This window comes from Suricata suricatta, chromosome 11, assembly GCF_006229205.1.
Source record: "Suricata suricatta isolate VVHF042 chromosome 11, meerkat_22Aug2017_6uvM2_HiC, whole genome shotgun sequence".
NCBI classification, from domain to species: Eukaryota; Metazoa; Chordata; class Mammalia; order Carnivora; family Herpestidae; genus Suricata; species Suricata suricatta.
In genome coordinates, this window is record NC_043710.1 from 93242305 (window position 1) to 93256000 (window position 13696).

A 13696-nucleotide genomic window follows, 5' to 3' on the forward strand; every position below is an offset into this window, starting at 1 on the left:
GCTATTAACTCAAGTCTATCTAACAGGAGGACTAGGGCTTTTCCTCTTTGTAATGGCAAAGTGCCCCATGATTCAAGACTGAGTCACTCGACCACAAATGGAATATTAACATGCTCTTAAAGATATCAACAGTTGGCTTCTTGGTTCAGTAAAAAAAACACTAGCATTATTAACTTCTCAACCCACAAACAAGAGGCCTGCTGGGAAATTCCACCTCCTCAAAAGAAACATTTGGCAATGTGTGTCTAAGGGAAAAAGTGAATTCTGGAATTAAAAGCTTATATACAACAGTGGCCAGGATTTCTGCTCTTCAAATTGCTATATTTAAGGTGGTGGTGATAAAAACAAAGTACTAAGAGAACTTATTCATGTAACTTAAAATCAAATACAGAAAGGAGCCATAAAGAAGAACACAAGACGAAGATGCAGAACACTTACGTCTGCGCTGTCACTACTGGGCCGAGAAGCGTCTCCGCTGCTGTAGTCAATTCTCCCCAATCCGTCACCAGGGTCTGCTTCTACCTCGCTGACTGCCAGGGTGTCACCTGAAGACCTGGAGGATGTAACTACAGCTCCGTCCTAAAACAGATTAAACACACACACACACAATAAAAAAAAAAAGTCATTATTGACTGCATAATGAAACAGACTTGCACTGCAATCTAACTGGAGACTGGTAAAAGCTAGCCAGTTTGATGTGATCAAGAAAGTTAAAACCTCTAAAATTTTAAAGCATCAGAAACTACCAATTCTGTGGTTCTAAAATGGCAAGACCTTAACTTAGCAAAGAGAATAAAAATTGACACTTCTGAATAAAAGAAAAAGGTAAAGTAGTTGGTTAAATTGTATGATGCATATTTCCTGCCCATTATAGCAAAGATTATTACACTACAGATTCTGATTAACTACCTTCGAACAGGTGAGAATTTCAATAAATTGCCAATTCTGGGACACAATACTATAATATAAATTATTACAGGCTTTTAGATCAGGAACCACATTTTTATTGTTTGAACAGAATAAAAATGTTGTCTTTGCTCAGTAATTATAAGAACATAAAACTGTCAACATTACTGAGGCATAACACTCAAACTTTCATAGAGCTAATGGGACTGAAAGTAATGAAAAAGAAAATTACTGGGTAATGGAAAGTACATCAAACCAGGAAGTCAGGAGCCCCTACAGCTGCATGACCTTGTATAAGTCACTTAACCAGTGTAGACCCTCATTTTCTCAACCATGAGGATAAATGATCTTAAAGAATCTGTGGCTTTCTATGAAACTGTGGCTTTCACTTACAGATTCAGAAAGCATAATAAATCAAGAGCTTTTACTCGGTTTAAATGGTGTATGTCCATTTGCTTTAAGATAAGTTATAAGGAGCTTTTCATATTCCAAACCTGAGTATTACAGAATATAAATCTTGTTAAGCTATTTTTCTAATGAGACCTTCATTTCCATAACTTACACCTATGTAACAAATTCTGTTTAAATCTAGTTTAAAACTCCAATAAAAGTATAGTTGTAAAGGATATGGAAGTGCTTAGAATTGATCAGACTGGGTTTAAATCCAGTTCTGTCACTTTCGAGGTACACAACCTCAGACAAATTATTTCATCTCTCTGAGGTTCTCTAAGTGTACATGTGAAATGGGGGAAAGCAATAGTAGTATCTAATCTGAGAGGCTTGTTGTGAAAATTAAGCAAGAAAATGCTTGTCTCTGCATTTAGCACAATGCCTGTCATTTTATAAAATCTGTTCCTAAACACATAACCGCCATTCTGTTACAAAGTGGCAGAATGAGCCTCAAAACTGTAAATATATGCATCTAAAAGCATTTTCGTAGTTTGCCACATCAAAGCAAAAGCTCTCAGTTCTTTTTAAAATTATTACGGGACAAAGAAACATGCTATCATGAGCAAGCAGAGAATCAGAAGCCCACATTTCTTTTAAGTTCATCAGTATTTCTGTAACATGCTACACAGGACATCCTGTTGGCCTAGGCTAGAAAAAAAAATCACTTTTAAAAAAGGCAACTGCAATCCTCTCGAACACATTCCCAGAAGAAAAATCTCCTGCAAAAAGTTGGGTAGCATTTTTCACAGCGATGCTACCTGAGCAGAGCCTGTGGCTTTGGATAACTGCTCTTGCAGCTGAGGAATGTGTTTCTTGGCCTCTTGGATCTCTTTTAGCAATCTGTGGGCAGGTGTTCGGTTGTAATCTTCCTGCAATGACTGAAAAGTTATAAACATATTTTGAGAATTAATTACTATATCAAGGAAATATAGAAAAAGTCCATTCTTAATAAATTAGTAGATGGCATTGATTATGACACTGCTGGACTGCGATCATGACACACACCGACTCAACTGCGCCCACTCACATTTTCATCGGCCTGTAAACAGCCCCGCTCCTAATTTAGTACCTGCAGCCGTTCCTGTTCTTTCTGTAACATTTTTCTCAGAATCTCTACTTTCTGGTTATGAACCACATTGTTTTCCTCCTAGAAAAAAGATAAAAAACAACAACAACAACCAAACAAAAAAGAACCAATACAGGGGAAGTGAAGCTAAAATAAATAGCAGTTATGAAGGCAGGCTATTAGACATGACTCTTAAAAGGTTACAGAGAAATTTCAGCCCTTTTATTTCACTTTTACTAAACTAAGTTCAAGAGAACTCTAAATATTGATTATTAGCTAGAGACGTGAGGTTGCCTCCAGTACAAGAACGAGGCCTTACACTTGCCTGTGCTCTCAATCCCCACGCACGACTCCTAGGACTTTCTGCCTGCACTGTTAGGACAGCCCCCTCACCCTCCCCTCCTTGCTTCACCACCCTGTAATGTTTGATCTGATTAGCCCTCCTAAAATCCTTTTACAATCAACATCACTCTCTTGCCCCCAAATTTTAATAGATTCTTACTGTCTACCCAGTTACATGTAAATGGGCCGAGTAGTTGTGATTTTTCAAATAAACAGTCTTTTTTCAAGTCTCATCTCCCACTGCTTCAATCCTTAACAAGCACGAGTCAAACCGGAGTCCTGGCAACTTCCCCCAGATACTTGGTGCTTTCTTGGCTCTTTATTTCTGCTTATTCTACTATCTTTTACCTGGGCTACTTTCCTCCCCAAGGCCACCACTTAAATGATATCCATTCTTCAAGGCCCAATTCAAATATTAGCTTTCCATAAAGTCCTTCCTTATTACAACTGTATGTGCCTCCTCTCTGAATTGTCACAGAACTTAGTATTTTCCCCTTCATCATGTCTGCATTCTGCCCTCGTACTGTAATTACTTATATACTCTTGATTCTATCTCAAATAACAGAGGTTTAAGTACCTACTATATGCTGAGCAATATTTTAAGCACTGGGGACACAACAATAAACAAACAAACAAAAAAATACCTCTGTCCTCTTAAACTATATAGTCTAAGGTAACTAAGGACCTTGACCATAGAGTATCTTAATTGTATTTTTGTGAATGACTTCCTGTTTTGTATATGGCAGGTGTTAAATATTTGTTGATCAAATCTGCTATCCCAATACTCTAATCATTTCAAATTATTATGTAATTTTTACATTAGGAAGCTGTTTTCTACTATCTTGAACTTGAATTTGTCAGCTCAACACCTCAAAACTCTTAATACAAAGGACAGGCATCATTATACAAACTGAGCATTTATAAAGAAGGTTTCCCCCTCTTACCCCCATGAGCACAGGACTAGTGATTCTCTCCATGTTTCCAGAGGCTCCAGGTGAATGAGGGGATGTCATGATGGGAGACATATGTCCAATGACTGATGACTCTACTTCAGAATCAGCAAGTGGAATCTGGGGCGACCCAGGTGGGCGTCCCTGAACAGTGAGAGCTACATAGGAACCAGCTTCGGAGGGGTCAGAGGAAGGGGAGGGAAGGAAAGAGAACACTGTCAACGTTTTTACAGAATCTCACTACTTTATCTTTGACAGTTCTATAAGATCCAGTTATGTGAGAAAGCCTGATCATCTGCTAACCACAGCTCCAGAAAAAAAGAATCCAACTTGTCCTTTCTCTTTTATTACTCCCCTAAAAATCTAAAAAAAACAGTGCCATTTTCAGATAACAAATTACCATTCAAAAGATATTACATAAAAGGAAATAAATTTTAGAGTCCCAAGAATTGTTTTTAATTTAGGGAAGAGTGTATTAGTAGCAACCATCTACTAATGGTTATGTTCAATTAATGTCTCAAATATAAATTTAAAGAATAATCCTATTTTAAGGTGCTACTAGTTAGGCAGGGTTTAACTAATTTCCTAGAATATCATGATGCACTTTTAAATTAACGTTAAAAAATGAGTATGACCAAAAACATCCATGAAAATTGGAGAAGAAAACCCAATAAATAAGTAATGAGTTTTTATTTTAAAATGTGGAGAAGACAGAAATTCGCCAGGCATACTACTGGAGGAAGAAATTACAGAAAGCAAAATCAACCCTGACCAGAAAGACTGACCACAGATGCTCAGTTATCTAGCACTGAGAAAAAAATGAGACTTTCCAAATAAAGGACTTTTCTAGATAGCTGACCTCAGAATAACAAAATCTTCCTTAGACTTTTCAATAGAACTTTTAAACGTATTCACACTTTTCTCCCTATTTAACTGTCCATGGAACTACCTCACTGTCAATTATATCAGTGCCTGGGGTCCTCAAAACCATTTTTTTAACACTTACTGGTCACAAATGCTATTATTTGGGGGTGTTTTAGGTACATACACTTAAGGTTTTTTGATCGTATTTCTCTCTGTGAGAAAGTCATCTATTGTGTCTTACTTATCCATACGCTTGGCTCCACTAGCTGCCTATTTCTTCCCTTCCCTTTGTCAGCTATGTTTCAACTGCCTTCATCTGAAATCATTTATATTATGTCTAGAAAATGCATTAGAGTAGGACAAGGGGGACCTCCAATATAAGTATAGTGCACTGGTTTGAGGCACTGGAAATTTACACCTGTTGTGAGTACTCAGAGTGCTTTATGCTTTAAGTTTTTAGCTAGGCTCTCATTATCGGATAAATCACCCATTGCTATAGTGCTAGGATTTAATTTTTTAAGGTAAATTTACATTGGAATGAGTAAAATACATAACCTAAAAAGTTAAAGAAATCATCTTTTTATACTCTTCAATAGTTAATTATCAGACATATATTTATTATAAGCCATCATATTTATATAGCACCTAAAATGCATAAATCACAATCTCATCATAAAAAATCAAATTTATTCGTGAATGCTGATTTAATTTTGATTGTCCCCTTTCTTTTTAAAACGTACTGAAGTTAAGAACTATGATCACAATGACCATTTAGAGCTCTGGTAGTTTGATAAATGTAAAAGAATTCAAGGATTGCTTTAAACAGTAAGATGGCCAAGGAGGAATTCCATTTATTAAATTTACACAAAAGATGTCCAGTCTATGAAAAAAAAGTAGGATTAAGTAAAACAGTAGTGTTCCTGCTTGGCCATAAACAGCTATCTCTACTTAAAAAAATTTTGTTTTTAATGTTTTTTTTCGAGAGAGTCAGAGAAACAGAGCATGAGCACAGGAGGGGCAGAGAGAGAGAGGGAGACACAGAATCTGAAGCAGGCTCCAGGCTCAGACCTGTCAGCACAGAGCCTGACATGGGGCTTGAACTCACAAACTATTAGATCATGACCTGAGCTGACCTAACCAACTGAGCCACCCAGGCGCCCCATTTGTAGTCTACTTTACTGTGAAATAGTCTGATGTAGAAGATTCTGAATTCTTAACTCTGGAGATTTCCAAGAGATCACTACCCTCGATTTTATTTAATCATTTACTTATCTGAGGAAACATAATTGTGTCAGATGATTTTTAAAGTTCCATTTCAGTTCATCTGAGTCATTCCATCTGAATGCTTAATCTCTTTCCCCTCAGATGACTCACGCATTTCTTTCAAATATATGCTTTCCATATTACCAAGAATGGCAAGGATATTATAATCAACCATCTATACAAAGTGGACCAAAGATAGCTACTAGTATATTAAGAATTTTCACCTCAGACTTTCCTATAATGCAGAGTTAAAGCAAACTCCAGTCAAGAGGCTAAATCCAGCCCGACTGTTCTGACAAAATAAAGTTTTATCGAAACCCAGCCATATCCATTCATTTACACACTGTGTATGGCCGTTTTTGTGCTACAATGACAATGTAGACTAGTAGACTATAAGGCTCACAAATCCTAAAATATTTACTGTCTGGCCTATTACAGAAAATATTTGCTTTCTGTAATCCCTGTAAATCCCTGCTTTAAAAAATTCAGAAACCATTAAAACTGAGAATAACAATCACCTACATTTGATTAGCTTCACCACTTCCAAATGGTTTGAATGAGTCACCAATGTACCATTCACCTGTAAGAAAACGGAAAGCGTATGTCAGGTACATTTCACCAAGAATGGATATATCGACTTCAGGAATTATTATACATAGTACAACTAATTATAATATAACATAGTACATAGAACTATATTGAAATTTGTATGTATTTGGTGCAATAATCACTTCTATCACTATTCCATAATGCATACTCAGCAATCAAATGAAGCTGAATGCAAAATAAGGCCTTGATTTAAAGGACATTACAATTTACTGTGAAAAATGACAAAACATACCATGCAACAGGCTTTACAAGTCCTTTACAGTGAAGGGTTCTTGCAAACAAAAAAGACTTCTTTGCTTTTAATTACAAATTCACTGATTTGTCAAAATGATACTAATTTTCTTAAAAGATAAAAAACAAGCAATATTTCCATAATACTCAACTACTTTTAGTTTTCCAATCATGACCTAATCTTTACAATGAAAATTCATTTTCAGATAGGCGAACTATAAGAAATGCTATAGTCTCAACTAGACCAGATTAAGATAAAAATATCAAACACAGATCTAACATTATTTTTGTTGACACACATAATGCCAATATTTACAAGTTCAAATAGATCAGTGTCAAAAACAGCAGTAAAATACTAACCATGCCCACCAGAGATGATCACTCTAACAAAGATGTTTAATCTTTGTGACACTACTTTAGCAAACACACACCAGATACACAGACACATATACAAGTACATTTTATCTGCCTTCTATTCTGCAAATAAATGCCTTTTTATTCTGCTGTGATATCTTTCAATATAGGTACACACAGACCTAATCCATTCTTTTTAACAGCTGTAGATGGAAGATAATTTCTTTCTCGAGCCCTCCATTTATATACATTTGGACTGTTCACAAATTTTCAATGTGATAAAGCTGAAATGAATTTCCCTGTACATACACCACTTCATATTTGTAAACTTACTTTCTTAGGTTTAAGTTCCTAAAAGCAAAGTTGCTGGTCAAAGGTTATATACTTTTTTTTTTAATGTTTTTTTTTTTCTGTTTTATTTTTGAGAGACAGAGAGAGAGCGCTAGCAGGGGAGGGTCAGAGAGAGAGAGGGAGATACAGATTCTGAAGCAGCCTCCAGGCTCTGAGCTAGCTGTCGGCACAGAGCCTGATGGGGGGCTTGAGTCCACGAATCGTTAGATCATGACCTGAGCCGAAGCAGGATGCTCAACGACTGAGCCACCCAAGTGCCTCTTTAAAGTATATAATTTTTGATACAAATACATAGATTTCCATCCAAAGAGATTCTACCCAATTTATACTAACAAGTTTATGAGGGCAGCCATTTTACCATACCCAAATTATGCCAAATGAGTATTATCAAGAAACTTTAAAATTCCTCACAACCAAATATATTTGCACCTACCATTTTATTTATTTAAAATGATTGTTTAGTTTTGAGACAGAGCATGCACACAAGCTTGGAGGTGCAGACAGAGAAGAGACAGGAACCAAAGCAGGCTCTGCACTGACGGTGAGGTTTGCACTCACAAACTGTGAGATTATGACCTGAGCCAAAGTCGATGTTCAACTGACTGAGCCACCCAGGCACCCCTCACTCACCATTTTAATTTCTACTTCTTTGTAATTAGTGAGGTGAGGCATATTCTCTATATTACTTATTTCAATTATTTTGGGGAACTGATAAAAATCTTTGCCCATTTTTCTATTAAGCTATTAATTTATTCTTTTCTTAGGAATTTAAAAATGCTCTTTACAAGCAAGGATATCCTACTCTATACTAAGGTTCAAATATTTTTTTCCACATAGTTGTATATATATTCATGGTGTGTTCTCCTGCACAGTAATTTGATTTTAAATTCAGATTACTCAACTGTATCAAGAGTAATTACTAACTGGGGTCCCAGGGTGGCTCCATCAGTTAAGCATCTGACTCCTGATTGCAGCAGAGTGTCAGGCTCCGCACTGACAGTGCAGAGCCTGCTGGGAAGTCTCCCTCTCTCTGTCCCTCCCCGACTTGTGCTCGCTAGCTCTCTCTTGTGCTCCCTCACTCTCTCAAAATAAACTTTAAAAAAAAAAAAGTAATTACTAACCAATCCACTCTTTTCCTACTTGTCAGAATTCAAGGCCTGTTTATGGACTGATAGGTCTATATCCAGACTAGAGCTACTTGCTTTGAATGAAGCCCCACCATCTCATCTCATATACATAACATGTTGGTGTTTGTTTTTTGTTTTTTTTTTTTTTAGCTATTCTTATCCCTCTATAAAATTCATTTGGAAGAATCATCAGTTTGAAAGAAATGATACATCTCCTCAATCATATTAGTATATTTTGATGAGAACTTCTTGCTAACAGATTAGTCTGGAGAGAAATGATCTTTATAACAGCGAGTTACTTTCCTATCTCAGAACACACATAACTCCATTTATTCAAGTCTTTTATTATGCCCTTCAGTACAGAGTAATATTAACTTTAAAATAAATAAATTTTTACAACTACATCATATATAATGCACCAATTTTTGTAAAACTTCAAGTGAAAAATCGAAATTAAAAAATCCAATCCAAAATATGTTTAATATATGCTGTTTTTTAATCTATCATAAATTCCATCTTTTCCTTACCTTGATGATTCGATCACCTGTCTGTACTCCAGCCCGCATGGCTGCTCCATCTATATGAGAAATTAATTACTTAAAATGTAATTCATCTGCATGTACTGATAATCTTCCTGAAAAAGGCACCATAACCAAATGGTTCAAAAACATGTGCTCAAAAACGTGGTCACTAACTGGGAGACCATAAAAATCAGTGAATTTTATGGTTTTTACTCTAAGCCTCAATATCACCTATAAAATAGGGATAAAAACTACCTAGCTCAAATTATAGTACTCAAAGTATTTGATATATAGTAATAGAACATATTATTATTGTCATTTTGGGGGAAGTGGATGTTTTTGAGCATATAACCATTTCTTTAATCTGGTCTACCAAAGTATCTCTGGTGCCACGAAGAAATAAAAGTCCATTAATTTCTTTAAGTGATAATGTATAAACATGAACAAGGTGTCATATCACTTCTAAAACTAAATAAGACTGTTTTCTTCCTAGTAAGTACAAAGAAAATCAACTAGAGTACATTTGTACCTATAATTAATTATGATACTGAAGACTGATCTAGCACAACAGGCCACATGACCTGCAATGTAGGTGAATATTTTATTCTGGGCAAGAGACATTAAGCTTTTCTGTTCTTACTCTGTTTGCTCCCAAGCGACAAGACAGTTTAAAAAAAAAAAAAAAAAGCCTTGCCTTCTTTGACAGACTGTACGAAGACTGGATTGTCTCCACTGACCGTCAGCCCAAATCCATTGTCATCCTTCTGGATGATCACACAACGCTGAACAAGACCTGCACAAGAACCACAGGGTAAAGAGAGAAGGAAGAGAAAATGGAGAGAAAAAGACATTATTACATATTAATAATTAACTGTAATGAACTATATTCTATCTGGAGAAACACAAGACAGCATGTGAAACCCTTACCCAAAACAAAACAAACACAAGAACATCAGGAAGAGTCACATATATTGGTTTCTCACTGGAGAGGTAGAGTAGAATTGCTCCAAGATTAAAAACAGTAATGGCAAAGTGGAAAAGATGAATGATTAGAGAAGAGACAGAAGGAAAGCCCATTCACATCTCTGCTATTTATCTGTAACACGAAATCCCCCCCACTAGTGTTTTTCGTACTCTAGTATTTAAACCCAAGAAAATCAAACATTTTGGGACATAGGCTAGAAGCTTCCCCTGGTAAACTCTAGAGAAATCCAATCTCACTCTCAGAAAAATCTACTCAGAAAAAAACTGACTATATAAAGAAGAGCACCAGCAGCTCTTCTCCCAAAAGGGAGAACGAACAAGTTCAAAGAGAAGACAGACCCTGGCTCACAGAAAAGATAAACAGAAAGGAGAAAAAAGCAGAAAAGATCAAGAAAGAACCTGCGAGCTCAGCCAGTTCCTTCACGTCTTCCACACACTCACCCAGGTCATGCAGGAGAACTCTTTTCCTTCTAGCCAGACACCAAACATAAGTAGTCCAGGCAAGGCGAGAGAAAGAGGGCCGGACATGTCCCACCACAGAACCTGATTAGCACCCAGGGCTGTCTGATCACAGATCAAGATCTGAAGATCCTGAAAACTGTGTCAGCCAAAGATTTAACACTTTCAGCTTTGCAGAATCTAAATGTTTCACCAAAAATCAATATACAAAACATGTAAAATAATGCAAGCACAGGATGATTAGAAAATAAAAATGTCTTCAGAATAAAAATTTTTATACAAAGAGCATGACTTTTTAAATAAGTCTGATGCACAAAACAAAGGATATGTTAAAGACAGCATATTAATGAATACACATATTTCTTGCTGTTCATGCAGTGTCACAAGTACGTGAGCCTACTACAAGTGAAAGCCTGGCATTAAGTGTAGCACAGTACAGAAAACACAAACTATGAACTTCACTCAGAACCTACATGAGAAATTAACTTGAAGTGAATCATGAACCTAAATACAAAGGTTTCAACTTTTCACAAGAAAATACATGAGAAAATCATCAAGACCTTAGGGTAGGCAGAGATTTTTTAGGATGCAAAATGCATCAACCATAAAAGAAAAATAAATTGGACTCAAAATTTAAATATCTGCTCTTCCAAACACTGATAAAATGAAAAGGCAAGCCACAGAGTGGCAGAAATATTCATAATATAAATATCTGATAAAGGACTGATATCTATATTAAATTTAAACAACAACAACTCTACAATTTAATACTAGGGGACACATTTAAAAAACAACCAAAGATTTCAGGGTGCCTGGCTGGGCTCAGTCTTGAAATGAGAATATGACTCTTGAACTCAGGGTTGTGAGTTCAAGTCCCATGTTGGGTGTGGAGATTACTTAAAAATAAAATTATATATAAAAAAGAAAAAGAATAAAAGATTTGAATAAACACATCACAAAGAAAGATATCCCAATGGTCAATAAGCATATGCAAAGGTGCTCAACATCTGCAGTCATCAGGAAAATGCAAATTAAGACTACAATGAGATACTATTATATAGTAACTAGAAATGGTTAAAAATGATAATACCAAATGTTGGCAAGGATGTGGAGCAACTGGAACGCCCATGCACTGCTGATGGGAGTGTAAAATGGAACACTTTGGAAAGCAGTTTAGAAATTTCTTATAAAGGTGAGTATACATTTACATATGATCCAGCAATTTCACTCCCAAGAGTAATGCAAACTGATGCCCACATAAAGACTGGTACACAAATATTCATAGCAGTTTTGTTCATAAGAGCCAAAAACTAAAACAACTCTAATGTCCATCAACACAAAAATGGATAAACATACCGTCATATATCCATTATAAAAAATACTACTTAGCAAGGAGAAAAGAAGAATAACTCATACATGCAGCAAACATGTATGAATCACAAAAACATTGTGCTAAGCAGAAGAAAGCAGATACAAGAGAGTACATACTCTATGATTCCAATGGAGAATAGGCAAAACTGAAGAATAGTAACAAAAGCAGATTAGTGGTGGCCTGTGGGCAGGGTGGGGAGGAAGGGGGAGAATGACCACAAAGAGACACCCAGGAACTTTTCTGGAGTGAGGGTCCTGTACCTCAAGTAAGGTAATGGTTACATGAGTATACTGTCAAAACTCATCCAACTGTATAGTTAAAGGAACTGCAGTTATATAAATTGTACCTTAAGAAAGTTGATTTTCAACATCAAAATTTGTTAACCCTCAATTCTAGAGACTACCAAACACCAAACAGTATTTGAATTAGCATATTCACCACTCCCACAAAACAGTACATTGTAACAGGAACAGAGGAAAGATAACCTATCAGAATTCAATGTTTGACTTAATATTGTATCCTTCAAGTAATTGGGAAAAACTATAAAACCAAGAAAGAAGAATTCTTTGTAAATTTCCAGCACATAATCCAATCAATATAAGAATCAGAGTAGAATAAGGGCAATGCTTTATCAGAATCTTTTAAAATCCATGCCCTGGCCAGTTTTAGAAACATAAACATTTGATAATCTATCTCCTTTATAATTATTTGAAATTACTTTTTTAAATTTATTTTTTTAATGTTTATTTTTATTTTTGTGAGAGAGATAAAGCACAAATGGGGGAGGGGCAGAGAGAGAATTCCAAGCCAGCTCTGAGCTGTCAGCACAGAGTCCTGAAGTCAGATGCTTAACCGACTGAGCCACCCAGGCACCCCTGAAATTTCAAAGTAAGATATTGTGACTTTAAAATAAAAATCAAGGGGCGCCTGGGTGGCTCAGTCGGTAGGGCGTCCGGCTTCGGCTCAGATCATGATCTCACAGTTTGTGGGTTCGAGCCCCACATCGGTCTCTGTGCTGACAGCTAGCTCAGAGCCTGGAGCCTGCTTTGGATTCTGTATCTCCCTCTCTCTCTGACCCTCCCCTGCTCGCGTTGTCTCTGTCTCTCAAAAATAAATTAAAAAGCATTTTAAAAATTAAACTAAAATAAAAATCAAGACAACTGCAACACTGAATATAGATTTTTCTCATACTATATCTATGTTCCCTAGTTCTCCTACCCCAGCTCCCAAAAGATGAAAATCAGTGAATTAAAGGTTTCTAATGTTGGGGTTTGCTATGCTAATCCACTGGGCTTCTTAAACTGTTTTTCTGATCCCTACAGAGAATAGGATACTTGTGAAAAATAAGGGAGAGGAGCAGTGGGCATTAAGAATTTGTTACGTTTGTGTATTTCACTTGAATATAATAAATATTAAGTACTTAGCTTAATGCCGGACAAATACAAATAAGGGCTCATAAACATTAAGTATGACTTCATTGTGACTGGGGGTAGGTTGCCCTTAGATTTTCATACTCAGAAATATATTACTCATCTATCCATGCCATCAATTAAAAATCAATTAACAAACACTTTTAAGTTAGGGACACCTGGATGGCTCAATCAATTAAGTGTCCAATTCTTGGTTTAAATTAGGTCATCATCTCATGGTTCATGAGTTCAAGCCTTATGTTGGGCTCTGTGCTGACACCACAGAGCCTGCTTAGTATTCTCTCTCTATCCCTCTCTCTCTGCCCACCACCTTCCCCTCCCTCCCCCCCTCAAAATAAATTTAAAAAGAAAAAGCTTTAAAAAAAAAAAAACCCTCTCTTCTGTTAAACTCCTATCATTAATGCAAATGCTTCTTTA

The 13696-nt window shown here is 36.2% G+C and overlaps 1 protein-coding gene across 5 annotated transcripts in view; it reads right to left on the reverse strand.

Moving 5' to 3' along the window:
• The window catches only part of ARHGEF12 (Rho guanine nucleotide exchange factor 12), a 146786-nt gene that overhangs the window by 53470 nt on the left and 79620 nt on the right, over positions 1-13696 (reverse strand). For 4 of the 5 annotated variants that reach the window (XM_029956769.1, XM_029956770.1, XM_029956768.1 and 1 more), the window contains 7 exons: positions 9729-9827; positions 9041-9090; positions 6364-6421; positions 3709-3887; positions 2426-2503; positions 2115-2234; positions 439-579 (listed from right to left, as the gene is read on the reverse strand). In XM_029956769.1, the coding sequence (XP_029812629.1) occupies positions 439-579; positions 2115-2234; positions 2426-2503; positions 3709-3887; positions 6364-6421; positions 9041-9090; positions 9729-9827 (725 nt within the window). The remainder of the gene's footprint in view (positions 1-438; positions 580-2114; positions 2235-2425; positions 2504-3708; positions 3888-6363; positions 6422-9040; positions 9091-9728; positions 9828-13696) is intronic. The other variant, XM_029956771.1, reaches the window with a different exon arrangement.